The 27,910-nt window shown below is 37.2% G+C and overlaps 3 protein-coding genes across 3 annotated transcripts; all 3 read left to right on the top strand.

The window, feature by feature from the left end:
• The first annotated feature begins 412 nt into the window (after positions 1 to 412).
• On the top strand, positions 413 to 1,491 carry LOC121803640. Its single transcript, XM_042203276.1, has 2 exons — positions 413 to 575; positions 663 to 1,491. Exons 1-2 carry the CDS (start codon positions 540 to 542, stop codon positions 1,353 to 1,355), a joined length of 729 nt encoding a protein of 242 aa, XP_042059210.1. The 5' UTR covers positions 413 to 539; the 3' UTR covers positions 1,356 to 1,491.
• Positions 1,492 to 13,734: 12,243 nt separating this feature from the next.
• Positions 13,735 to 19,861, top strand: LOC121741922 (UDP-galactose/UDP-glucose transporter 5B-like). Its single transcript, XM_042134881.1, has 12 exons — positions 13,735 to 13,877; positions 13,972 to 14,130; positions 14,648 to 14,761; positions 14,982 to 15,074; positions 15,268 to 15,333; positions 16,117 to 16,215; positions 16,732 to 16,811; positions 18,011 to 18,123; positions 18,798 to 18,886; positions 19,038 to 19,124; positions 19,233 to 19,301; positions 19,386 to 19,861. The coding sequence occupies exons 2-12, from the start codon at positions 14,017 to 14,019 to the stop codon at positions 19,497 to 19,499; spliced, it is 1,038 nt and encodes a 345-aa protein (XP_041990815.1). The 5' UTR covers positions 13,735 to 13,877; positions 13,972 to 14,016; the 3' UTR covers positions 19,500 to 19,861.
• Positions 19,862 to 24,668: 4,807 nt separating this feature from the next.
• Positions 24,669 to 27,067, top strand: LOC121804437 (germacrene-D synthase-like). Its single transcript, XM_042203983.1, has 7 exons — positions 24,669 to 24,800; positions 24,945 to 25,221; positions 25,418 to 25,793; positions 25,884 to 26,102; positions 26,174 to 26,312; positions 26,463 to 26,711; positions 26,786 to 27,067. Exons 1-7 carry the CDS (start codon positions 24,669 to 24,671, stop codon positions 27,065 to 27,067), a joined length of 1,674 nt encoding a protein of 557 aa, XP_042059917.1.
• The last annotated feature ends 843 nt before the right edge of the window (positions 27,068 to 27,910 follow it).

The raw sequence follows: 27,910 nt of genomic DNA, 5'->3' as shown, positions 1-27,910 counted from the left end.
TAGAAATATAATAATACTACAAAATTAATATTCACACAGAATTTGTTACTATTAATACTCAACTATAAGTAATTACTGACCATGTTCCCCTGTATAACTTCTCAAAATAAAATTTTGAAATGCTAATTAAAGGAACCTTTTTTGTCCAGGAAGGCTACATGCACCTTTATTTTAAGAGAATATTATACTATTTGAACATCCTAACAAAATAGCCACATTTAATAATGGGAGGGGTATGTTTTATTAATTAATATAATTAAGGTAAGAGAAGACCTTTTTCTTTTGGAAGGTCCATGGATTCCATAGATAATACCCATTTCCTATTTTTTTTTTCTGGTTCACAATTATGATTTTGAATATGTGAATTGAATAGGTTGTTTTTATTCAGTAAAGTTTCTTGCTGATTTCTTCTTGTCTTTTATTGCTCCTTCCATTCTATATAACCATCAAATAATTTGTCTCTCATCCCTCCTATAAAGGTTGTTTTCTTGTGCAACATTTCATTTCGTAAGATATATAGAAATTCAAAATTGTGGAGAATGGGAGAGATGGCTTCTCTTTGGAGTTATGCAGAGGTATGGATCTTTCATTTCTAGTTAATCTCTTTATTTTATATCTCAAAAAAGTATAAAATGCAATAACAATAAGAATTGTAAAATCAGGACGGAGAAATGGATGAATTGGGGCAGAAGCTGCTGTACACGAGCCTGGAACTGGAGAAGCTGAAATCTGAAGCGATGGAAGAAATGCAGAAGAACAAAGAATACGTGAATCAACTGATCCAGCTCTTGAAATGCGCCATCGAAGAGCGAGACGAAGCTAGGAGGCAGCTCGACAAACTCATCAGCGCCACCGCAATCTCTTCCCCCTATTTCCAAGCCGGCGGCGACACCTCTCTGCTGAAGCCGGCGGCCAAGGCGAATTCGAGCATAACCGAATCCAACAGCTTCACCGACACGCACAATTATCACTCTCCCGCCGCCGTTTCTTCGCCGGCGATCGTCCAAGTAGATCCCGTGGTGGATCGGGGGTCGATGATTATCGATAACCTCTCGAGGGGGAGAGTGCTGCCGCGGAAGGGGATGCTGCTGCAGGCGGTTCTCCAGGCAGAGCCGCTGCTGCAGACGCTGATGGTGGCGGGGCCGCTGCCGCGGTGGCGCAACCCGCCGCAGATGCAGCCGTTTCAGATACCGCCGATGGCTATCAAACGGCAGCAGGTGGTGAGTGGTTCGATTGTCTCGAATTTTGGTGGTTTGGATTATGGGGCCAATGCTTCTTTGATACCGTCTGCCGCGGTAAGTAGCAGCGGCGGCGGCGGCGGCTTCCGGTTCCCCAAACGCCAGAGGTTCTGTTGAATTTATTTAAACTGATTTTATATTGTTGGACCGCACAATTTTTTTGTACAATTAGGTGATGGAGGGCGCCTCGTGTAAATGGAGTTAATATTTGATTATTTTGGTTGGAATTTATGAAATGCTATGTGCTGCTAAATTGTTGGTGTTTTGTTTTACTCATACTCTGCAACATAAATATTTGAAAAATGAGGTTTCAATTGAGATTTATGTGTGTCAAAAGAGTCTTGATGTTATCCATATCATTATACCACGAGTTCAACTATTAAAATATCCGTAAATTTGAGTATGCTTGAATGTATTGTCTACTCAAATTGACTCTGCATCCGAAACAAGTTTTTGAAATTTAGGTTGAAATGTTACTCTACTTTGATTGCTAAAATAAAGATGCCCAATCATTTAATAAGGATTATATTCCGGAACATTGATCTTTTCTTTTTTGAGGGACTCTAGTAATTTTCTTTTCACTATAGCAGTGTCTGTTCATTTTTCTCAATAATTGTATTCTCTTGGTTGTTAAATGAGTCACTTTTTTTCACTTGTTACACTATAATTGAGTCTCCTTTACTTGACTTTCTTCATTTTAACTATTTATTATTATTTTTTTAAAAATAAGTGCAAAAAACTAATAGAGTAATACTATATATTTACGAGTTTCACGATAAGATTTAAACACGCTAATAATATCCTGCTTATACTAGAGATATTTTTTTCACGATATATAGATATGGATTCATTTGCTTTGGCATTCTAAAAAAGCTAGTAGTACTACTTGACTTTCTTTATTGTTTTGCACGATTTAAGTTATTTCCGGAGTGTATTTGGTCATGTTGAATATATTTTGTATAACTACCACATTTTATTTCATACTACTAATTTCTACATATAATGGCGCAATTATCAGGTTCTATTTAGTATACCTATAATTTTGAAATTATATTATGATTTTTTACATTTATCTAAATACTTTCCAAAACCTTTTGTAATCTTAAATCCATTTATATTTTATACGGTCATTATCAAATCTAATTTGCAAGATTTAAATTTATCCCGACTTTCATTTTTTTATCCACATAAAGAAAGCAATAAACTGTTAGTATGCCTTGAATATGTCTGTGTGCTTATTTATATAGAAGTAGGGTACATAACTATGTAATCTGTAAACACTCTGAATACAATCCATTCTCCGTTTCCAGCCTGTGGACGTAGCCAACACAACGTTGGTGAACTACGTAAATTATGTGCCTTGAATATGTCTGTGTGCTTATTTATATAGAAGTAGGGTACATAACTATGTAATCTGTAAACACTCTGAATACAATCCATTCTCCGTTTCCAGCCTGTGGACGTAGCCAACACAACGTTGGTGAACTACGTAAATTCTGTGTCTCTTTAGGTTTTCTGTTTGTCTCGATTACACAATTGCTCTATTCTATCACAACAGAGACTAAACACAAAGGCAAACCACGACTCCTCTATTAAAATTAGAGTGAACTTTGCAAATGGTCCCCGAATTATGAGTTTTGCACGCAAACGGTACCTAAACTTAAAAATATCATGGATAGTCCCTGAACTAAGGTACTGGATTTGACACCCAAAATGCCCCCAAGACATGAATGACATTTTTGTCCTTTTAAATCTAGGTACTGGATTTGATATTTTCTTTCTCTCTCTAGTACCTAATATGATATTTTCTTAGAGCACCCGCATCGGTGTTTCGATGCGGGCTCGGTCTCATCCCGGCGAGATGAAACCACATCGAGACACCGATGCGGGTGCTCTGTCGCGTCTCGTAGCCCGGGGGTGGTTGGCGGGCTGTCTCGCCACCGCGTCGGCCACGAGGCGAGCAGCGGTTGGGGCGTGACGCCCACTCGCAGAGCCTGCGAGTGGGCGTCGATTTTAGGCTATTTTTAATTATTTTTTTAAATCTGAAACATAAAAAAAAAATTGACCGTTTTTTGACCATTTTTCGACTAGGGGCATGTACAATGTTTGTCGAGGGCGACGAGCTTGTCGACTGGGGGGGCATGTACAATGTTTTGGGTACTTTCGGTTCGTCGCCATCCACCCAAGGCTCGTCAACGCCGGCGTACAAAACACCATCTTTTCCAGTTGATGCATACTATCGTCCCGCCGGTCCAAGGAGCACGCAAACGCAGGGATTATCCCAAATTAGAGAGGATATTCCGGAGGAACACACTTCGGAGGCGGTGGATGACCGTGAGGACGGCGGCCGTTATCCATACACACTAGCAGAGACGATGGTTCTCTTCGACGCTTGGATCAGCACGTCGAACGATCCCATCATCGGGAATCAACAAACCTGCAAGTGTTTTTGGGATAAGGTCACCCAAGTATACAACGCAAAAAAAGCCGAAGGGGGCCTTCAGTCGCAACCTGAAGATGCTTCACGCTCATTTTGAGCGAGCCGACAGAGATGTCAAAAGATTTTGTGGGATCTGCAAGAGGGAAACGGAGTAATACCAAAGCGGAGCCAGTGGAGCCGACATTATGAGAGTGGCTTTGCGAGTCTTTAAATTCGACACCAAAAAATATTTCAAATTTCCCGATGTTTGGGAGGCGGTCAAACATCTTGATAGGTGGGCTGACGGTGTCGATTCCAGCACAAGCTCGAGCTCGAAACGCACGAAGCATACGGTGGGTGGCCAATACTCGTGAAGTGATGGCGGGGAAGGCAACGCCTCACAAGAGGTTGAGTTCCCGACATCCGATGCAGGGGGCTCCTCCGGTACATGTCGTCGGCCGCAAGGGAACAAGGTGGCGAAGGCGGCTAGAGGGGGGAGGCGTCGTAGCGAATCTAGCCAGGCGGGCTCCCAAGGGCCTTCGTCCTCCCTAATGTCATTGTACTTCACCGCCACGATGGCTGACACTTCCTGCATGACGCCTGCGCAATATCAAGCCCATCTTGCCGGCATTGAGTATCTGGCAAGTTAACTTGGTATTCCGCCTCCATCTAGCTTGGGTGCACCGCCACCGCCTTTGGGAGATGATTCGCCGGCGGGGTAGTTTTTATAATTTAAGTGTGCAATTTTTAATTTCTAGTATTTAAAATTATGTCTTTTTTTATTTTTTTGTAAGATTTTAATTATGTGTTTTTTTTTTATTTTTTTAGGATTTTAAATTGTAATTTTATTTTATTTAATGAAGTGTGTTTTTATTAATTGAATTTGTTGGAAATAAAAATATAAAATGAAATTGAATGAATAGTTAAGGGATGAGATGGTTAAGAGATGGAGGGATGCAGATGCTGTCTCTTAGTTAAGAGATAGGGTAAAAAGTGCAGTGAGGCCCATGAATAGTGAAGGGTGTGACGGTTAAGAGACGGTATTGAGTCAGAGATGCGGATGGCCTTATAGTTTGAGTGCCTAAAATTATATTAGGCCATCCACAACGCTGTCACTAAACCGTCCCTTAAATTACTATTCGCGGGCCCCATTGTACTTTTTTACTCAATCCCTTAACTAAGGGACGGAACCTGCAACCCTCCGTCCCTTAACCGTCCCTTAAATTACTATTCATTCAATTTCATTTTTTATTTTTATTTACAACCAAATTCAATTAATAAAAAACACTTTTCATTAAAAATAAAATAACATTACAACATAAAATTTGAAAAAAATTAAAAAAACATAATAAAAAATCCTAAAAAAATAAAAAATACATAATTTAATTTTCTCCGCCAAAGTTTGCCCAAATGTGCTCCATTAGATCATCTTGGAGTTGGGCGTGGGTGGTAGAGTCACGTGTCCTTGCCCGATTTGACAATCGTTCTTGTATAGACGGATGCACTCCACTTCGAGGTGGACTACTTGCGGTTGAGCTTTCGGGGGCTTCAGGATCGAATCAATTTCCCGCCTCGGGTCCTTCGTCTTGGACAATCATGTTGTGCAAGATTATGCACGTATACATGATGTCGACCATGCTCTCCATGAACCACGTACGAGCCGGGGCTTTGATAATGTTGAAGCGCGCTTGGAGAACCCCAAACGCCCGCTCCACATCCTTTCGAGCAGCCTCCTTCTTCTGCGCATAAAGCGTCTGCTTTGCGTTCACAGGCCTAGTGCACGTCTTCACGAAGGTTGGCCACTTTGGGTAGATGTCGTCGGCAACATAGTACCCCATTTTATAACGCCGATTGTTAGCGGTGAAGTTGATGGCCGGCGCTTTACCATCCAAAACTTCGGCGAAAAGGTCGGATTGGTGGTGCACGTTTATCTCGTTGTTTTAGCCGGGGACCCCGAAGTACGCATGCTAGATCCATAGCCGGTAGTCGGCGATGGCCGCTCGTGTACGACCCCCTCCACGCCACCGGGCAACTACTCCATTGCCAGTGCATGCAATCGACGCTGGCAAGCATTCCGGGGAATCCGTGCATTGTTCGTGAAGGCGGAGCAGAAACTGGCAATCTGTCGTGCTTGGCTTCCGGAGAAATTCTTCGGTGAAGGCTACCCGGACGCCTTTGCAGAATTGGAGCAAGCACATTCTCCCAGTGCTATCTCCAATATGGAGGTATTCGTCGAACACATCCGCCGTTTGTCCAGTCGCAAGTTGACGGATTGCTGCAGTACATTTCTGCAGCGTCGTGTGGCTGGGACGGCCGACGGCGTCGAACCTTTCTTGGAAGAACTCTTCCCGGGCCGCCAATGTATTTGCGATGTGAAGAAATAGCGGTCGCCGCATGCGGAAACGGAGACGGAAGTAGGTATCTCCCCACACCGGGTTTTCTTAGAAGTAGTCGCGGACTAACCTTGCGGCGGCTTCCTCCCAGTTACGATGGATGTAAGTCCGAGACCGTCTTTGGGCCGGCGCAGCTTCCTCCGCCTCCCGGCGTCGATCTTCTTCAAGTGATTCTCCCATTATTCGACGCATTTGCTCATACGGATCCATGAGATCGATTAAATTTAGGGAAAGAATAAAAGAGAGATGATTTGAGATGAAAATTAGAGAGGAAATGGAGATAATTTAGGAAGAATAGATGTGTAGTTGTGTGTGAAATGAGGATGAATTAGGAGTATTTATAGAGTAAAAAAATAAAAAAAATAGAAAACGGCTAGAAAACGGTAATATTACTGTTTGCCAATTTTTATTTTATTTTATTTTTAATTAGTTTTTTTTTAAAAAATGATTTATTGCATCAGGGTGACGAATCTCACTCGCGGGCCGGCGAGTGGGCATCACGCATGGCCTGGGAGCTCGCCACGTCGCGGGAGCGCGTGGCGAGACGTCTCGCAACGGGTCTCGGAGGGATGAAACGCGGAACGGGCTGGGAACGGGCAAGGGACGAGACGGGGTGCCGCAACGCGCCACGGCGCCGTCTCGTTCCTTCGTGACGGAACACGGGCCACCCGCGTGACGCGTTGCGGGTGGCCTTATTCACTTCACTTTTCAATCACTTTATGTTAGATCTTCTTCTCTCTTTCTCTAAAACTTTTAGAATTTAAAAAAATTAAAATAAAAAATAGTATGAAATTCTTAAATATATTAATTGTAAAAATTTAAATTATAAATTTTTAGCAAAAATTAATTTTGATTGTGATTTAATTTATTTTTTAATATTTAAAATTAATTTTTTTTAATTAACATGAAATTTTTAATTAATCCTAATTTTTTAATATTTAATATTAAAAAATAATCGTATCAGAATCAAAATTAAATTTAGCTACAAGTTATTTTGATATTTAAATTTATAATTTTAAATTTTATCCATATTTAAGAATTTCATAGTAGTATTTTTTATTTTATCTTTTTTACTTTCTAAAAGTTTTAGAGAAAGAGAGAGAAAGAAGATCTGACACAAAGTGATTGAAAAAGTGAAATGAATAATATAATTTTAGGTACTCGAACTATAAGAAAATATCATATTGCTAAAGAAAATATCAAATCCAGTACCTAGATATGAAAGTTTATAAATGCCCTTCATGTCTTTGGGGGCATTTTTGGTGCAAAATTGTGATGAATGGTGAAAAGGTATAAAAAAGTGTGATTACACCTTAGTTCAGGGACTACCCATGATATTTTTAAAATTTAGGTATTATTTGCGTGCAAAATATATAGTTCAGGACCATTTACGTATTTCAGTCTTAAAATTAACGATAGATGAATCATCAACTCAATAATCAACAGCTCGTCAGAATGTCGTCTTAAATAAATAATGGGATCAGTTAGGTCAGTGAATTACATCCAGGCCACTACTCTCAGCATTGACATTGAGACTTGTCAACTAGGGCTGGGGAAAAATATCGAAAAAATGATATATCGCTCATACCGTATTGAAAAATATCGAAAAATTATCGGATTTTCGATACATCATAATTTTCGATACGAAACGATACTGTATCGTAAGTTTTCGATACGATAACGATATGAATTTCCTTATATCGCGATATATCGTTTTATATCGAATATACGATATATATCGATATTTTGGATATATCGTTTATCGAATATACGATATATATCGATATTTTCGATATATCGAATTTCGGTACGATATATCATTTATATCAAATATACGATATATGTCGAATATACGATATATATCGATATTTTCGATATATCGAATTTCGGTACGATATATAGAAATATCGATACGATAACGATATAGATATCCTCCATATCGAAAGTTCGATATATCGAAACTTTCGATACGATAACGATATGAAATTCTTTCATATCGATATTTTCGATACGATATACGATACAACGTTTTCGATACGATATATCGTATCGACCCACCCCTATTGTCAACGACCTTTTCCTTCGCTTACTCGAAACTTGGACAATCTTTTCCAAATCCTCTACAAATGAACGAGTGGTTCACCTATTTTCTTTGCACCAAACCCTCTTTCTCCTTTTGCTTCAAATCAAATAAAGAAAGATCCATTAATAACAAACTTGAATAGATCATAACAAACTTGAATAGATCGATCATCGATAGAAAAATTTACTTTATCCTTAAAAAATAGAATTGAATAATAAGCCATGGTTCTATGCACAAGGTTAAACATCAGTCTATCAAGTAGAAACAAAGGCATATTAGGATTGAGGAGAACCAAGATTATGGAACTAAAAGTTGGAGCTATTTGTATTAAAATTACAAGAACCAAACTGATCTCTCAAGTTGAATAATAACCCATGGAGAAATGATTAGAGGATAGAGTAGCTCAGTTATTGCAATTCTAATAATACCAACAACTCTAACCTTATGAAATTGTAATACTTTGAAATTGTAATACTTTAAACTTGAGTCTTTGGTTTCTAACATACATCCACTTAATATGTGATTATTCATTGTTCAATCAACAAAATGAATTTAAATCTCTAACATATTTCATGCACCCAACAAGACACACGACGTGACAAATAACAATTGAAGGAACAAAGAAGTAAAAAAAAACACAAAAATATTAAGAAGAATAAAATAGAATCCAAATTTTAACAAATACAACCAACTAAAAACTTTTACAAACAAAGAAAAATGTGTCACCGTGAAAAGACCCAGTCGATTCTTGTCTCACATTGCCCTTACATTCAAACCAAACACCAACCATTTGCACATATGCAAGTTCAATATTAACGAACTCTCACAAAATTGTGGATTTATATCAATAAATACATACGTCAATGATTCAACATATACAACTAATTAATCGATTCCATGGAATAGTATCGGAATGCAAGGGAGGTAAAATATGTTGCTTGCCCTGAGAGATGAAATGTGTGGATACAAATTCAGTTAAAAATGTACAACAACGAATTAAGAGATTGAATGTTGAACATAGGAATATAAAATATAAAATGTTTCAAATAATGTTAGTTGATGAAATTTAAACATCTAGAAATATAAAATAGTAACGCCAGCTTAAATAAAAATGATCATAACCTTCACATCTATACAACTGTTAAGCTCTATAAAATTATTAAAAGTTTTAAATAAATTATAATGTTTAATCAAAACTCTCTTTTTAGAGCATCCACAATAAGGACGGACATCCCGGCGGACATCCTGACAGACACCCCAAAAACACCTCATGCCATGTCATAAGAATATCCTACTGCACTGTCATGTCATAAGGACATCCCACTGCACAATAGCGAACATCCCCAAGGACATCCCGATGGACAAGAACAATAAAAATTCACCAAATTCACCAAATTTACGGAATTAAAATTTCGACACGAATACGTTCAGAGAAAGCGCAATAATAATTTCATTAAATAAAAAAAGTACAATTCAACAAAAAAAATAATTTAAGCAAATTACATTATAAAAATATCAACGTGCACCCCTCCGCGTCCATAGCTCTTCAATTATATCATTCTGGAGTCGAATATGAGCTTCTTGTTGGCTCATGTTGGCAAATGCACGGACCCGATCGGCGTCTCCAAGAGGTATCCCCATACGTACATTGGAGGTGGCCACGCCGTGGCTTGGACCGGTAACATCAACATCATCACTGGCCCAATCAGTCAGTGCTGGACCTTCATTTTCGACAATCATGTTGTGCATGATAATACATGCGTACATGACATCAGCGATGCTGTCAATATACCATAGCCGTGTTAGACCCTTCACAGCCGCCCATCGAGCCTGTAGCACACCAAATGCCCGCTCCACATCCTTGCGCGATGCCTCCTGACGTTGCACAAAGTAGATCTTCTTTTCTTCTACAGGGCATCTGATCGTCTTCACAAAGACGGGCCACATAGGACATATCTCATCCGCCAAATAGTAGTCCATATCGTGCCGGTTGCCGTTGGCTACGAAAGCGACGCCCGGACCGACGCCCATGCACTGCTCGTTGAAAAGGGGCGATAACTGGAGGATGTTGATGCCGTTGTTCGACCCGGCTACTCCAAAATACGCATGACAAATCCATCGCCGGTAGTCAGCTACAGCTTCGAGGAACATCGTGAGATTCTTGCCATTGAAGCCGGTCGTGCACACCTATTTCCAGGGGCAGGGCAGTTCTTCCACTCCGAATGTATACAATCTATGCTGCCCAAGTGGTGCGAATGAAAATGAAGTTCAACAAGCCGTATATATAGAGTTTAAAAAAAATAAAAAATCGGACGTCTGTTGGGACGTCCGCAATAGTGGACGTCACGACGGACATCGACAGATGGCCACGGATACCTCACATCCCCCGGGGACGTCTGCGTCCGCTTCTTCCGACCTAATAACGGACGTCACGCACGGACGACCGGCACGCCGATCCGACGTCCTCCGGGACATCCGTTATTAGGGGTGAGCATTCGGGTTTCGGTTCGGTTTTTTGCCAGAACCGAACCGAACCAAACCGAAAAACTGAATTTTATTGAAAATTAAAACCGAAACGAAACCGAAAAACTGAAAACCGAATAAAACCGAAAAACTGAAATTCTATAAGATTTTTAAAAACCTAAAAAAGCTAAAATCAAAAAATTAGAAATACTGATTATCATCCACAAAGAACAACCAAAATCTGAAATACAAAAAATTTAAATTTCATTATTAACTAATCTAAATCAAAATGGGTAAATAGTAAACTCATCAACAACAATTTACCACAATTTCAACAAAAAGAGTACACATTTCGATACAAAAGTTTTTAATTTCCATAATATATTTCATTTACATAGCATTCTGCTAAGCTAGAGCCGGAGAGATTTAGCATCTAGGGATAGATGCCAGATCTGGAGTCGCGTCGCCTGCGTGGATGGCCGGATGACGGATGTTACCGGTAAGGGCGTGAAGTTGAAGACGTGGGTGGAGGGGCGCCGACATGTAGGCCGGAGGCGACGGGCTAGACTCTGGAGCACGGCTGGAGGATGGAGGCGACGGGGTGGAGAAGAGATGGAGGCGACGGGGTAGAGAATAGATGGAGGCGAGGTGACGAGGTGGAGAAGAGATGGGAGAAGAGATGGAGAATCTAGATTTCAAATTTTGGAGAGATTCTGGAAAGGAGGCGGAAAGCTAAAGGAGAGAAATTAGGGTCAGAGTCTTTTTTAAGTATATATAGTATAATATATATATATTAAAATAAAATTCGGTTTTTCGGAATTTTAAGAATCCTCCGAACCGAATCGAAAAATTGAAATTTTTAAAATTTTAAAATCGAATCGAACTGAAAAACTGAAAAAACCGAACCGAATTTCAAATTTTCAGTTTGGTTCGGTTCAGTTCGGTTCGGATAATAGATTTTCAGTTTTTTTCTCACCCCTATCCGTTATTGCCAATGTTTTAAAAACCGGACCGGACAGGCCGGTTCGACCGGTCGGACCGTGAACCGGTAGATAGTCCGGTCCGGTTCACCCCTTTAAACCACCACTGCATTGAACCGCCGTGAACCGGTGGAACTGGCCGGTCGGACCGGTTGGACCGGGAACCGGAAACCGGTTTTCTATTTTTTTTTTCAAAATTTTTTAAAAATTTGTTGTTGGTAGATGTTGAACTCATGACCTCTCTTCTAGTTAAGAAGACCTCTACCAATCCACCACATGGGCTCATTGAACAATTTGAACATTAAATATTTTTATACATTAACCATTAATTTTATCTACAAAAACTAATAATTCATTTTAATTTTATTATTCTTTAATATAATTGTTAATTATAATATATATAATTATCATCCTTTATATTTTAATGATGCTCTACTTACCACCTATATTATTATTAGTATCATATAAGATTCATTATTTACTATAAATAATTTTTTTATATTACATACTTAATTTATATACTCTAGCTATTGATATTAATGAATAATCTTATCTAAACTAATTAATAAGTACTTAATTCGTATTTAATTATATATTATTTTACGAAATAAATTTTCTTAAATTAATATAAACATTATCTATTTTAATACATGAAATATTAAATATTTTATCTAGACTAACTAATATTAAATATATATCTGAATATATTTACTAAATTTTAATATTATTTATATTTATACATCACTAATTGTCTATAAGGTTTAATGTTCTGTGATATATTATTAATTTTAAATCATTTACTAAACTTAATATATTTTTATATATATTTGCAACAGTAAAACGGTTAGACCGGTGGTTCGACCGGTTGGACCGGTTGAACCGTGAACCAGTAACGTCGCCGGTTCGCTTGCCGGTCCGGTTTTTAAAACATTGGTTATTGCTGATGCTCTTATATGTGTATAGATAGATTTCAATCATTTCCACTCCATTATGCAATATTTTGCGTAACATATTCGGTTACTTTTTCCTAGGAAGTAACTCCTGCAGTAATTATCATTTTAGGAAGTAATTTTGATTTCTTTAAAATAAAAAAAATAGTGTGATACAGCAATAAGAGCACCCGCAACGCGGGCCGTGGGCGTTCCGCGTTGCGGCGCTACGTTTCGTCACGGTTCCGTGCCCATGCCGTCCTGGGTGCCGTCGGCACGAGACGCGGCACGGTCTGTGCCGCCACGCGCTTCGGCGACGTGGCTCTCCCCGCGACGTGCGTGACGCCCACTCGCTGCCCCGCGAGTGGGCGTCGCCACGGTGACGCAATAATTCGATTTTTTTTTAAAAAAAATCAAATTTTAAAAAAAATACTTTTATTTATAAAAATTGTTTTTATAATTAAAAACAATTTTTACAAATAAATGAATACAAGAAATTCGTAATATCCCATATAAATTTGATGGACTTGCGAATTTATGAAACCATTCTTGGTTGTTTCTCTTTTATAGAGACAACCTTGAATGTTTTATGTTCCACTTTCGATGTGAGACAAACTCATTCTTGGTTGTTTCTCTTTTATAGATACAACCTTGAATGTTTTATGTTCCACTTTCGATGTGGGACAAACTCATTCTTGGTTATTTCTCTTTTATAGAGACAACCTTGAATGTTTTATGTTCCACTTTCGATGTGGGATAAAATCATCCTTGGTTGTTTCTCTTTTATAGAGACATCCTTGAATGATTTTGTCCCACATCGAAAGTGAAACATAAAACATTTAAGGATGTCTCTATAAAATTGTATTTTAAATTATGTCATTTTTTTTAGGATTTTAATTATGTCTTTTTTTATTTTTTTGAATTTTAAGTTGTATTTGTATTTTATGTTGTAATGTTATTTTAATTTTAATGAAATGTGTTTGTTTTAATTGAATTGGATTGGAAATAAAAATAAAAAATGAAATTGAATGAATAGTAATTTAAGGAACGGATAAGAAACGGAGGGCGGATAAGAAACGGAGGGCGGATAAGAAACGGAGGGTTGCAGGTTCCGTTCCTTAGTTAAGGAATGGAGTAAAAAAGTACAGTGGGCCCCTCAAATAGTGGTTTAAGGAACGAGATAGGAACGGTATAGGAACAGCGTTGTGGACGGCCTAAAGAGTGCGAGGGAAAGAAACGTGATTCCGCTGGCGAAAACCCCTACATATTTTTAAGTAGTCGATCAAAACAAATTCCAGATCACTTCAAACAATTTTCTTGCGGTGGAACGGCGCCGCACCATCGCTTTATCGCGTAATTTATCTTGTTACATGTATGTATTCTGCCAGAATAATGTGTAATTTTCTGTGTATTTGATTAATTTATTTACTTGGTGGAATAAGATGTTCCTCGGTGGTTTTGTGTAGAGTGGTGGTGGCGGCGACGGCGGCAGCGGATGATTGGATTTAGAGATGGCGGAGCCTCCATCGCAGCTCATTCAGAAATTGAAAGAGAACAAGCTATTCAAATTATCGTTCGCCGTGACTGGAATCATGTCCACTCTTCTTATATATGGAGTATTACAGGTGCGAATTTATCTTCTTCTCTCTCTTTTTCAATCGTATTAATTGCGAGCGGATTGGATTTATCATTAAAGAGGAAAAATTGAGGATATTACGAATTTGTCGATTGCCTCAGATTCCTATGGCGAGGCACAGGTGTTTTGGGTTGGGTGTTATAAAAACAAGATCTTACACGGTTATATGAAATTTTAGTGTAGTTTATTTTTATTTTATTTATTTTTGGATTGCTTAAGGTTTTAGTGATGTGTTACTGAGATTCCAATTTGTAAAGCGCAGGTCCATGCTCAAATAAAAGCAATTTATTCTAGCATCAATATGCTTATTCAGTCAAGTATTTCTTAGTTTTACTCATAACCCCACCTTCTGAAAGTTAAGCAAAAAAAGATATTCCTTTTTGAATCTTTATGAAGTACTACTATTATATACTATAAGAGTATGGAGTTTTTGAACACTAGAGCTAGAGATGGTCTTGCTTTAATCTTCATTTATTAAGAAACTGACAGAAAATTGTTTGTTGCAGGAAAAGATTATGAGAGTTCCATATGGTCCAAACAAAGAATTTTTTAAGTATTCATTGTTTCTTGTCTTCTGCAACCGCATTTCAACCTCTGCTGTGTCTGCTGCAATTCTACTGGTAATTGCAATTGAATATTTAGTGGCTAGTTTTGTGTCGTGTAACTGGAAATCATCTTTAAAGTTCACTTCTAATGAATTGGTTTGACTTCATATTCTATTTGGCATTACATAATATGGTACTGCGGCATATGATGGAACTTGGCTTACTATTATCTAGATATGTTGGAATTTAGATCTCATATTTTGATGCTATTTTACCTGCTCCTGTCGCTCTTCAGGGAAGTAAAAAGGTCCTTGATCCTGTTGCTCCAATTTACAAGTATTGTGCTATATCAGTGTCTAATATACTCACTACGACTTGTCAGTATGAGGTGAGATGTATTCTTTGGCCGGTTGAAAGAAACTCTCTTTGAACTTTACCCTGAGAGGAACTTTAGTAAATAAATTCAAATATCTTTAGTAAATAAATTCAAATATTTCTGACCTTGTCGCGCAGGAAATATTTTGCTGTGTTCAGTTGTAAGGAGAAGTGCTTAACATGAAAAGTTTTTTGATACATTTCAGGCCCTTAAATATGTCAGTTTTCCAGTGCAAACGCTGGCGAAGTGTGCCAAAATGATACCTGTGATGGTGAGTTTGCCTAGTTTTCTTATATAGGTTCTGTTTCAAGGCTTGAAACCCTTGAGATACTGATAGGGATGAAATTTACAAATTCTTTTTATTAGGTAACCCAAAAGATGAATTGGAATCTATTACAACTTCAATCCAAATGATAGTTTGAGTACCCTGAGAATTGATTATGCTTCAGGGTTTCAAATATTCTCTCTATCTGGACTACATTCCTTAGAGCCAAAGTAGCTGTAATAGAAATAAATTAAAAATACATATGTGAATTTTGAACTGAAGACCATGTAGATCACCAGTACTTGCAACTCGTCAATTTTTAATCAGAACCTCCGTTGTCTGCCCCATTTAAGTTAAACTCATTGATAGCCATGACATAACCTTTTGGATAGTGAATTTCGACTGATATCTTTTTTGTTACATCTTCATGTCCTTATGTTATTTGACCACCATCAGAAATCTAATCTCTGTGCATATTTCTAAAAGTTCACTGATAAGTGACAACAGTTCCAAGAAAGTGGCGTTTACAATTTTAACTTAAACCAAATTCCAATGGATCACTATTGCAGTTCATTTGTGGGTTTTTGAAATTGATATATAAACATGTTGCTTTTGATAATAAAACACAGTTGAAAGTCTGGAATGGGCTTGAAATTTTGTACCATTATTCATTACCTTAGGTGAGTCCAACTAGTCAATTATAAAGCTTTAGCTAAATCTTTTGGATGTTTGTAGCTGCACGGCCTGCACCCCTTTCTATTGTCTCATAATTATTCTCATTTGGTGCAGATTTGGGGCACTGCCATCATGCAAAAGAAGTACACTGGAAAAGATTATTTGTTTGCCATTTTAGTCACTATTGGATGCTCAATATTTATATTATTTCCGGTAAACATTCTAAACAATTTCTTAAGAATGCTCACTGTTATTCTGCATGCCAATTAACTCTCATGCCGATTCCAAGAAAAATACTCTTTATATGAGATGAAATTATTGACATTTTCCTTATTCCAACTTCTGATGACATACCTTTTTATTCTAAATCAAGAACTATACATTGTACTGCATCCGTAATTCCGTATTTATACATAAAAAGTTGTGCTCAGACTTTTTCTAGTCCAAAATTGTTTTGTGCTTCAAGTGCTTGAGACTTTGAAATTATAATTCATACTTCAGGTATCCTGGCTAAAAAGCGGTTGGATAAGTAAATGAACAAACCATTTACTGTTATTTTGAAATCATGATAAAAATCTGAAATAATTGTATCATGAAGAAAATATGGCTGAACCTGATAACATCTTAATATGATGCTTCTCTTGTTTGGAAACTATGAAGCTTAATTCATGTGCTTTATCTTGTTAATCAATGATGTACTTAATTGCAATTCAAATATTTCAAATGTAGGCCGCAGGTGATATTAGTCCATACAGTAGAGGAAGAGAAAGCACTGTTTGGGGTGTGTCTTTGATGATTGGTTATCTCGGGTAATGTCAAGTAACTCATTTTCATTATTTTATACTTGATCAATTGGTTTGATTCTGACAATATGCTTCATCTTACTTCATACTAATATGTAACCTTTTGAGGTTGATGTTTCATACACCTGTTTTTTCTTTGATTTTTATCTAAATTTGCTTAGAATCCAAATCTTATTTGGGCCATTGAAATATGCCCCCAGAACAAAATCATAACATATTTGGTTATATATTACGGAGTATGCTGTTAGTTTTCAAAACAAGCAACTAAATAGAGTTGAAAACAACAGGTGACGTTAATTATCCTGAAAAAGCAAACTGATTTTTACATGGCTGATCTTGGGTGCAAATACTGATAATTGTTTAGAGAAGGTCGCATTTTGATAAATGACTAGAAATTTTACTCCCCATTCTAGTGGTACTGTCTAAATATTTGAAGTGAAAAGAAGTTATAAGGAAATGCTTATTTGCTGTTTTAAAGTTTCATCCATATTTGTGTGTGCTGAGGACAGATGAAAATTGAAATATTACCGCTCTTTTGTTTTCCTAACTTCTAAACTAGAACTACTTCTGTCTTCGCGCATATCTCTTCATTGCTTACTTCTTTTCCATCGCTTTCTTTTGGGTGGGTGGGTTGCTTACTTCTTTTCCATCGCTTTCTTTTGGGTGGGTGGGTTGGTCATGTCATTAACTGCCACGAGTTTTCTGACCATTTGCTGTTAAACTATATCAGCTTTGTTAAAGTGATAATTTACTTTAGAAGTGAAAATAGTCTAACAAAGGGGAATTCGAAACACACTCTCTGTAGTATGCTTAGCTTTAAAATTGTCGGGCTGAAGGTTCTATTTTGAAATTGGTTATTGGGTGAGGCTCTTGGTCTACTCCCTTTGAGTGCACCGGTTTAGCTGTCTTCATTCTACTGAAATGCTAAATCATCCTCCACAATAAGTTCTATTTATATTCCATTTATCATGCTTGCCTTGGGATTTCCTCTCGACCTATCTCGATCATTCTAGATATATCAGCACTTTATCTGTTTCCGCTTTAAATCTATTTGGCTTTATTGTCCCACTCCGAGACATGCCTTGTATTCTGGTTATAGAACTTGCGACCTATTAGCTACCATGCTTTTGTATAAAAGGATGGACTTTAAATTTAATGTTTTTGGTCCAAGCATGTTCTCTAACTATTATTGTCTTTGTTAACAGGTGTGATGGCTTCACTAGCACATTTCAGGATAAACTTTTTAAAGGCTATGATATGGACATACACAACCAGATATTTTACACGACTCTTTGTTCTTGCATGATTAGTTTCACTGGTAAGATACATCATTTACCACTTATAGGTGTGCTATAGATTAAATGGTAATCAAATACTAACTTTTAAAGGAACTATTAATGCTGTTTTGAAAGGTAGATATTTGCTTTAATATCAAGGAAGATTCTTTTCACTTGCAATTTGGTGTGTTTTGAACTCCAGTCTTGGATAATTATTATCATTTCTTCTTTATTGTTTCCAAAGTCGCTGAGTGGCAACTCCATCTGCTTATGTTTTTTATATGGTTATTTTTGACACTGGAACAGATTATTATTTATATTACTAGCCATACAAACAATCAGTGGAGATTGGAGAAGCTTGCCTATATAGTGAAAGTAATCAATAATGAAGGATTACTACGTCTGGTGGTTATTGCTATGCATAAGGGTTCTAGAAAGTTCTTCTTTTGCTAACTATGTTTGACTCGCTTCTCCCAACCATTTACTTATAAACCACCTGGTTTAGTTGCGGAATCATGAGCATCTTATACAGCTTCAGTAACATGAAGTAACACAGGATCGCATAGCTTGACTATTTCCTCTGATAATAGAATAGAACTGCATCTTTTGTTTCATTGGCAGATTTAGCGTTCGCATGTGTAATATTTACTTTTTAACAATGTATAACTTTTAGGTGCCGATACTCATTAAATTGTTAAGTTTGATTCTGATGTAGGTTTAATCTTACAAGGAAATCTTTTCTTGGCAATAGACTTTGTTTCTCGGCATAATGATTGTTTCATTGACATTATTATACTTTCAACTGTAAGTCATTATATTCAGATCTTTTCTCTTTACTTCTGCGTTTTGTATTTCTATCCCTGCCAATTCCTTTTCGATTTCTTTCCCTCACATTTATCATTCCTTGAATCGTCTCTACACTTTTCCACCTGACTTGAGCTTAAATGTATTGCAGGTGGCCACAATTAGCCAGTTCTTCATTTCGTACACCATCCGCAATTTTGGAGCTCTGACCTTTGCCACCATAATGACCACAAGACAGGTACATCAACTGTTAATATTATCCGTGGTTATGCCAAAGTGTACTCAAATTTATTACAGTTCCAGTTGTTCGCTCTCGTAGACTTGAGCTGATATATTTTTAATACAGCTGGTCAGCATTCTACTATCTTGTGTGTGGTTTGCTCACCCGCTCACCGCAGAACAATTGATTGGAGCAGTACAGTTCTCCCGATCCTTATTATCTACATTCCTGTAAATTCTCAGTCTCGTTAACCTCTATTGGTTGATTTTCATCTCCCAGGTTATAGTGTTTGGTTCCATATACTCGAAAAGCTATTTTAGAAGTAAACCGAAGCCATTGCCCTCTGAAGAAGCAGAAAATAGAGCTGTCAGTCCACCAAGGAATAACGCATGAAATATTGGGTACACAACTACGGATGTACGAAAATCTCCGACTAATTCTAACTTTCCGTAAAAAGGCGGGGCGGCTGGCTGCTAACTCTAATGCTTAGGCTTGGGTTGGAGTAATTTTCCCAGAATTCTGTCAAGTAACCCCGCATCTGATGTCTGATTATAGAATGAAGATAAATATTTTTGGCGGCTTTACTAAGATTTTGAAGTGTAGTTTTGTTTTACTAAGACCACAGGTGAATTCAATATGCCAACCACCTGTTTCAATGTGCTAATTTCAATATACTTCGCAGAGATATTACGCTTTACGCCAAAGATTTATAGTCTATATGCTTTAGTGTATAATTTAAGAATCCCAATGTATTATCTGATGATTCAGCATCACGAATTCAGCGAAAATAACCTTTTTTTTATAGTGCATGCAGCAAATTGGTAGACGAGTAATGAAAATTGAAGTAATCTATTATCGTAAACAATATTCTCTCCATCCTATAAAAATATGTACTCTTTTTTTTAGTCTGTTCCACAAGAATATATAATTTCTAATTTTGAAAAGTTTTTTCTATATAATAAGGTGAGACATATTCTTTACTAACAATACTTTAATTACTTTTTTATCTCTACATCTATTTTATTTTACCAATTTTACATTAAAACTCATGCCGAACCCATAGTGCATATTCTTACATCTCTTTTACTTTACTAATTTTACATTCAAATTCATGCTGAACCCAAAGTGCATATTATTTAGGGACGGAGAGAGTATAGAATTTGAAGAGATGCTAAGCTTTTACGAGGCTTTCAATTCTGAAGTAAAATAAGTTTATACATCAAATTTTATCTCATATCATCAAACAAACGATTGTCATTTTGGGGTTGAGAGTATTTTGAATAAAAAAATAGTTTAAAAAGTGCAAAGTTTAGGTACTAAAAACGTGGTTCACTCTAAATGAATATTTAATAACCAATTTTATCTAATGTATTTATTTTGTAACCTTTATAAAGTTAACCATATGGAGTATATTAGAGGTAAGTGCTTAAATTAGGAAAATTCGGAACGATATTAAAATTGTTGGCAGGAATTGAAGATAACGATATTTGGTTACAAGAATACTAATAAGCATCATATTTTTAATATAATAATAATTCTATTGTTACTTTATTATTATTATTATTATTATTATTATTTATTATTATTATTATTATAAATATTATTTCTTCTGTTCACGAAAAATAGTCTCATTTTTTTCATTTTAGAGTGTCTACAAAAAATAGTCTCATTTCAAAAATGCAAACTTTCTCTTACGTTTGATCTACTTTTACTTATCTTTCTTACTTTTTCTCTTTCTCTATTCTACTTTATCTAATTTTCTCTCATACTTTACCAATTTCTCATTAAACTCGTATCGTCAACAAATGAGACTATTTTTCATGGACGATTGGCGTATTATTATGATTATTATATACTTTATATTTGAATACACATTTTTAAATTGTTTGGTCAGTTTTAAAATCCTAATTCTAAACTAGGAATTTACTACACGTTTTAAAATTGTTTGGTCAATTTTAAAATTATTGTTAGTATATAAATTATGTTCTTTTTTTTAAATAAACGTTTTAAAGTATTTTGGTCAATTTTAATACACGTTTTACAATCCTATCTCCAACTTAGGAGTACGAGTTTGAGTTGGATGGATTGGATAAATGAATAAGCCAAAAGATGTAGCAAAATCGAGAATGGGTGATTGGTTTTTCATGAGTCAAGAGGGCCCGGGCCCGTGATTAGGGCTGGGGAAAAATATCGAAAAAATAATATATCGCTCGTATCGTATTGAAAAATATCGAAAAATTATCGAATTTTCGATATATTCTAATTTTCGATACGATACGGTACCGTATCGTAAGTTTTTGATATTATAACGATATGAGTTTCCTTATATCGCGATATATCGTTTTATATCGAATATACGATATATATCGATATTTTTGATATATCGTTTTATATCGAATATATCGAAACATATTGAAATTCAATACATATTAAAATTATAAATATATATAAATCCATTTAATTGTACTTGGCTGTGTTTTATTTTGATTATGGAGATAAGAACACTATTAATTTTATTGTGTTGAAGTTTTATTAAATTTTGTGTGAATTTTAAGTTTTGAAATTATAATTTTCGATATACAGATATTCGATACGATAGCGATATTTCGATATATCGTACCGAAATTCGATATATCGATATATCGAATTTCGGTACGATATATCGAAATATCGATACGATAACGATATTGATATTATCCATATCGAAAGTTTGATATATCGAAACTTTCGATACGATAAAGATATGAAATTTTTTCATATCGATATTTTCGATACGATATACGATACAACGTTTTCGATACGATATCTAGTATCGACCCACCCCTACCCGTGATCGTTTTCTTGAAGGTTCAAATGTCGTATATGCCCTCGGTAACATTTAACTTACTCCTCCAGTTTTCATTCATACTTCTATTATTTAGAATCATTCTACCATACAAGATTAATAAAAACAATGAATGATATCATGTGTTCCGTGAACGTTGAGGCCATCCACTACGCGTCCCGCGCGCGGCTCGCGTTCCGTCCCGGAGGGACGCTTCCGCCGCGGGACGCGTTGCAACCCTCGTCCCGTCCCGTAGCCCGTCCCTAGCCCGTCCCGTAGCCTGCATCCGCGAGACAAGGGACGCGTCGGCCCGTCACGCGCCCGGGCGACGTGGCGCGCCCCCGATGCATGCGTGACGCCCACTCGCTGGCCCGCGAGTGGGCGTCGTCACGGATGACGCAATAATCCAATTTTTTTTTAAAAAATTCGATTTTTTTTTAAAAAAATAGAATTTTAATAAAAAAATTCAAACGGTAAAGTTACCGTTAATTTTTTATTTTTATTTTATTTTATTTTATTTATTTATTTACTCTATAAATAATCCTATTTCATACTCATTTCACACACAAACACACATCTATTCCTCTCAAATCCTCTCTATCACTCCAATTTCCATCTTAAATCAACTCAAACAAATTGATCCTTTTGAGCAAATGCGTCAATTAATGGAACAATCACTTGAAGAAGATCGACGACGAGAGGCGGAGGAAGCCGCGCCACCCCCACGACGCTCCCGGAAGTACATCAATCGGAACTGGGAGGAAGCCGCCGCACGGTTAGTACGCGACTACTTATGCGATAACCCGATTTGGGGAGATACCTACTTCCATCGCCGTTTCCGCATGAGTAAACCGCTATTTCTCCACATAGCGAATACTTTGACGGCCCGGGAAGAGTTCTTCCGAGAAGGGTTCGACGCGGTCGGCCGTCCCAGCCACACGACGCTGCAGAAATGTACTGCAGCCATCCGTCAGCTTGCGACTGGACAAACGGCCGACATATTCGACGAATACCTCCACATCGGAGACACCACTGGGCGCATGTGCTTGCTCAACTTCTGCAGAGGCGTCCGGGCAGCCTTCAGTGACGAATTTCTCCGGAGGCCAAGCGCAGACGATTGTCAGTTCCTCCTCAACCTGCACGAACAAGTGCACGGATTCCCCGGGATGCTTGGCAGTGTCGATTGCATGCACTGGCAATGGAAGAATTGCCCGGTGGCTTGGAGGGGGTCCTACACGAGCGGCCACAAAGGCACCCACCCAACCGTTGTACTCAAGGCCGTTGCCGACTACCGGCTTTGGATCTGGCACGCGTACTTCGAGGTCCCTGGCTCGAACAATGACGTAAACGTGCTCCACCAGTCCTATCTCTTTACCGAAGTTTTGGATGGTAAAGCGTCGGCCATCAACTTCGTCGCCAACAACCGGCTGTATAAAATGGGGTACTATCTCGCCGACGGCATCTACCCGAAGTGGCTGACCTTCGTGAAGACGTGCGGCAGGCCTGCGAACCCAAAGCAGGCTCTTTTTGCGCAGAAGCAGGAGGCTGCGCGCAAGGATGTGGAGAGGGCGTTTGGGGTTCTCCAAGCGCGCTTCAACATCATCAAAGCCCCGACTCATTCCTGGTTCATGGAGAGCATGGTCGACATCATGTATACGTGCATAATCTTGCACAACATGATTGTCCGAGACGAAGGACCCGATGCGGGAAATTGGTTCGACCCCGAATCTCCCGGAAGCTCAACCGCAAGTAGTCCGCCGCGAAGTGGAGCGCATCCGTCTATACAAGAACGGTTGGCTATTCGGGCAAGGACACGCGACTCTAGCGCCCACACCCAACTCCAAGAGGATCTAATTGAGCACATTTGGGAAAACTTTGGCGGAGAAGATTAAATTATGTCATTTTTTTATTTTTTTAGAATTTTAATTATGTCTTTTTTTCTTTTTTTATAAGTTTAAGTTGTAATGTTGTTTTAATTTTAATGAATTGTGTTTGTTTAAATTTAATTGGGTTGTAAAAAAAAATAAAAAATGAAATTGAATGAATAGTAATTAAGGGACGGAATAAGGGACAGAATAAGGGACGATTAAGGGACGGAGCGTTGCAGGTTCCGTCCCTTAGTTAAGGGATGGAGGAAAAAAGGACAGTGGGGCCCTCAAATAGTGGTCAAATAGTAGTTAAGAGACGGGTTAAGGGACGGTATAGAGACATCGTAGTGGATGGTCTGATCAATTAGCTAATTTCAGGTGTGACTGACGCCTCTACCTCCCCTTCCCTTCCCTTCTATCAATTTATCTTGTGTTAAATTAAGTGTCCAGTCAATAGCTAGCTACAAAGCAAAATTTAAAATTGGTGTGCTAAGTTTGACTATAGATGTGATGGGACGCATTTGAAGGAGTCGTTTCACTCTCATATCTTGATCACCAATCCATTCTAATTTGTAAAAAACCAGATGCTTATAATTTATTGGGTGGAGCCTGGAGGGATCTTGAAATGTGCCAAACGTGTGCCAACCAACACCCAAGTTTCAAGTCGTATATTACATTACTATTTAAGGGTAATATAATTAGCTAAGTATGTATTACTGCCATTATTATAATATAACTAGCTGGGGTCGGTCTGCTAAATTAAAAAAAAGGGCGGAGAAATTGAAGAAAAAACTGGGCTGATTTGATCATCTATAAATACAAGAAAATATACACATTACTTATTCAAGTATAGAGCTTTGTGAAAAAGAAATGGCCAATATCTATGCATCCGCTGTTCCCATCTCCACAAATAATACAAATGTAGATGTTAGTCGTCGATCTGTAACATATATTCCTTGCGTTTGGAAAGATCATTTTCTTGCCTATACTAACCACGTTACGGTATACTATTAATTACTGATTTTGTGGTTTATACTTGAGGTCAAAGGTCTCAAGTTCAAAGGTCTCCACCATGACCAGACCTTTAAATTTACCTTCATTTGCCAATCAAAAACAAAACTGATACTCCAAAATTTGTAACTGCAGGAAATCAGTGCCACTGACAAGGAAATGCTCGAAAAGCAAAAGGTAGAGGTGAAGAAGTTGCTAGCTCAAACCCCGGATGATTCAACGCTCAAGATGGACCTCATTAATGCAATCCAACGTCTAGGTGTTGCCTATCATTTTTCCAAAGAAATAGACGATTCCTTACGCAAAATTCACCATAATTATGAATCACAAAGTAGCAAAGACAAGAACAATGTTGGAGTTCTTGCTCTCCGTTTTCGTCTGCTTAGACAGCATGGTTATCGCGTCTCATGCGGTGAGTTATAAACCCTAATCACTTTCAAATTTCAATTAAAAACTTAGGCTCTGTTTGCTAGGGTAGATAACTCTTCTATCTTTGAGTTATCTGACCTCAAATGACTTAAAGTGTGCTCTTATCATGTTTATTTCCTACAAAACGGATCTTGAAGTTAAAATTGACACAATACTCTATATTTAATTACTGCGTGCAGACGTGTTCAACGGATTGGTAGACAAGGAAGGGAATCTGAAGGAGTCGTTGATAGACGACGTTGAAGGGATGCTAAGCTTGTACGAGGCATCCAACTGCGGAATAAACGGAGAAGATATTCTTGACAAAGCCTTAGAATTTTCTTCTTCACATCTTCGGAATTCACTCCACAAAACAATGAGCACTTCTCTTTCGAATAGAGTGAAGGAAGCTCTAGAGATGCCGATTAGCAAGAGTTTGATCAGACTCGGGGCCAAGAAATTCATATCTATGTACCAACTAGATGAGTCGCACAATCAGACATTATTGAATTTCGCCAAATTGGACTTCAATATTGTGCAGAAAATACATCAGAGGGAACTACACCACATTACAAGGTCACCACCACACCAACTCATGACATCATTGACATACTACCTTACTTAACTACTACTAACTTAGTACTATAAATTAAACAAAAGCTGCAGGTGGTGGGAGGATTTGGAATTTGGAAAAAAACTACCATTTGCAAGGGATAGAGTGGCGGAGTGCTACTTTTGGATTGTGGGAGTCTATTTTGAGCCACAATACGACACTGCAAGAGTATTCATGACCAAAGTCATAGCTCTAACTTCCATCATTGATGACATTTATGATGTTTATGGGACGTTAGATGAACTCCGACTCTTCACCCATGCTATCCGAGGGTGAGTGTATACTTCATCTAATTATATTATATCCATTCAAATTTTTTTCTTCTAATATATATGTTGATCAGATGGGATATTAGCGCTGCTGAGGAATTGCCGCCGTACATGAGGATATGTTACGAAGCTCTACTAGGCGTTTATTCGGAGATGGAAGATGAAATGGCAAAACGAGGCCAGTCATATCGCCTTCAGTATGCGAGAAAAGAGGTATTAACTCGACTCTGTAAAGTGTATGGACACAATGTCTCATTCAATTGTGAGTGCAATAACATACTAGTCTTTGAGATAAGTTCTCCCTCCCTGTTTGGTCTGTAACACAAAGCTATATGTTGTAAAAGTAATAAAGGAAATTGGCAGATGATAAAGCTGGCGGGGGTGTATATGGAAGAGGCGGAATGGTGTTATAGCAAGCATGTTCCGACAATGGACGAGTATATGAAATTAGCACTCGTATCGGGAGCTTACATGATGCTATCAACAACTTCTTTGGTTGGAATGGGAGACCCTATTACCCAAGATGATTTTGATTGGATTACGACCGAGCCACCAATTGTGCGAGCCGCCTCGGTTATTTGTAGATTAATGGACGACATGGTTGGACACGGGGTAAGCTAGCTAGTTAAAAGATATATATATATTTTTGTTGATAAAAGTAATTAATAACATGGCTGTGTGTATAGATTGAGGCAAAAACCACAAGCGTGGATTGTTACATGAAAGAAAATGGGTGCTCAAAGATGGAAGCTTTTGATGAATTTTGGAAGAGAGTGAAAAAAGCATGGAAGGATATAAATGAGGAGTGTCTAGAGCCAAGGGCAGCATCAATGGCTATACTAGTGCGCATTGTCCATCTTGCTCGAGTCATAAATTTATTGTATGTTGGTGAAGATTCATATGGTAATCCCAAGACTAAGACCAAAGAGATGGTTAAAATGGTCCTCGTAGAGCCCGTGCAATTCTAGTTACTTATACTCTAGTTAATAAACGTAATTCCTACTATATCTAAGTAGTACTATGGAAGTATGAAGTTGAATCTTTTGTGTAACTCATCAGCTTTTGTAACATTTATCACATTAAATAAAAGTGGTGCCATATTATGTTGGCTGCAATTGCCGGAATATTTATACTAAAGAGTGGACTACATAAATGGTACCTGATATTTTACTTTCGCGCGTAAAGGATATCTGATCATTTTTTTTATACATATAAATCACATTTTTGGTACCTGATGCAATTTTCACCCAAAAATACCCTCTAAACAAATTCATTTTTCCATTTGTGTCATAAAGGGTATTTTGGGCATTGACAAAACTAGTACCAAAAGTGATATTATAATATCTTCTCCCATTCTCCTCACTCTTTATACTACTATTATTATTAATAAATATTAATATTATTATTTTTATGTTATAAATTAATAATTAATTTATTGTTAATATCATTTAAATAGACTTAATCATAATTATAGTTATAATTATATTTAATTATTATAATAATATTATTGTTATAATAGTAAAAACTATTAGTAATTAATAAATAATAATAATTATTTTATATTAAATTAATAACTAATCAATATAGTCTTAATCAAAATTTAAAATTGTGAATTGTATTCATAATAATAAAGAGTTTGAATATTTTTAGTTAGGTGTTTCAACCCTAAAATGAGTATAAATAATTTAATTAAAAATATTCAATTGATTTAATTACTTTAAATAATTAATTTAATTAGGTGTTTTCTTATTGATTTATATTATGAATGCAATTAGATGTATGTATAAAATACTAAAAAGAAAGAAGAAAAA

This window comes from Salvia splendens, chromosome 1 (assembly GCF_004379255.2).
Source record: "Salvia splendens isolate huo1 chromosome 1, SspV2, whole genome shotgun sequence".
NCBI classification, from domain to species: domain Eukaryota; kingdom Viridiplantae; phylum Streptophyta; class Magnoliopsida; order Lamiales; family Lamiaceae; genus Salvia; species Salvia splendens.
Note: the sequence above shows the minus strand (reverse complement) of the source record. Positions and strands in the feature narration are given on the sequence as shown.

What these genes read in the sequence shown, in the direction of transcription:
- LOC121803640 (XM_042203276.1), top strand. Translation starts at nt 540, where the DNA reads ATGGGAGAGATGGCTTCTCTTTGGAGTTATGCAGAG. An exon ending in CTCTTTGGAGTTATGCAGAG is followed by an intron (nt 576 to 662) that starts GTATGGATCTTT and finishes TTGTAAAATCAG; the next exon opens with GACGGAGAAATGGATGAATT.
- LOC121741922 (XM_042134881.1), top strand. Translation starts at nt 14,017, where the DNA reads ATGGCGGAGCCTCCATCGCAGCTCATTCAGAAATTGAAAGAGAACAAG. An exon ending in CTACGACTTGTCAGTATGAG is followed by an intron (nt 15,075 to 15,267) that starts GTGAGATGTATT and finishes GATACATTTCAG; the next exon opens with GCCCTTAAATATGTCAGTTT. An exon ending in CCAAAATGATACCTGTGATG is followed by an intron (nt 15,334 to 16,116) that starts GTGAGTTTGCCT and finishes CATTTGGTGCAG; the next exon opens with ATTTGGGGCACTGCCATCAT.
- LOC121804437 (XM_042203983.1), top strand. Translation starts at nt 24,669, where the DNA reads ATGGCCAATATCTATGCATCCGCTGTTCCCATCTCCACAAATAATACA. An exon ending in GAACTACACCACATTACAAG is followed by an intron (nt 25,794 to 25,883) that starts GTCACCACCACA and finishes CAAAAGCTGCAG; the next exon opens with GTGGTGGGAGGATTTGGAAT. An exon ending in TTCAGTATGCGAGAAAAGAG is followed by an intron (nt 26,313 to 26,462) that starts GTATTAACTCGA and finishes GGAAATTGGCAG; the next exon opens with ATGATAAAGCTGGCGGGGGT.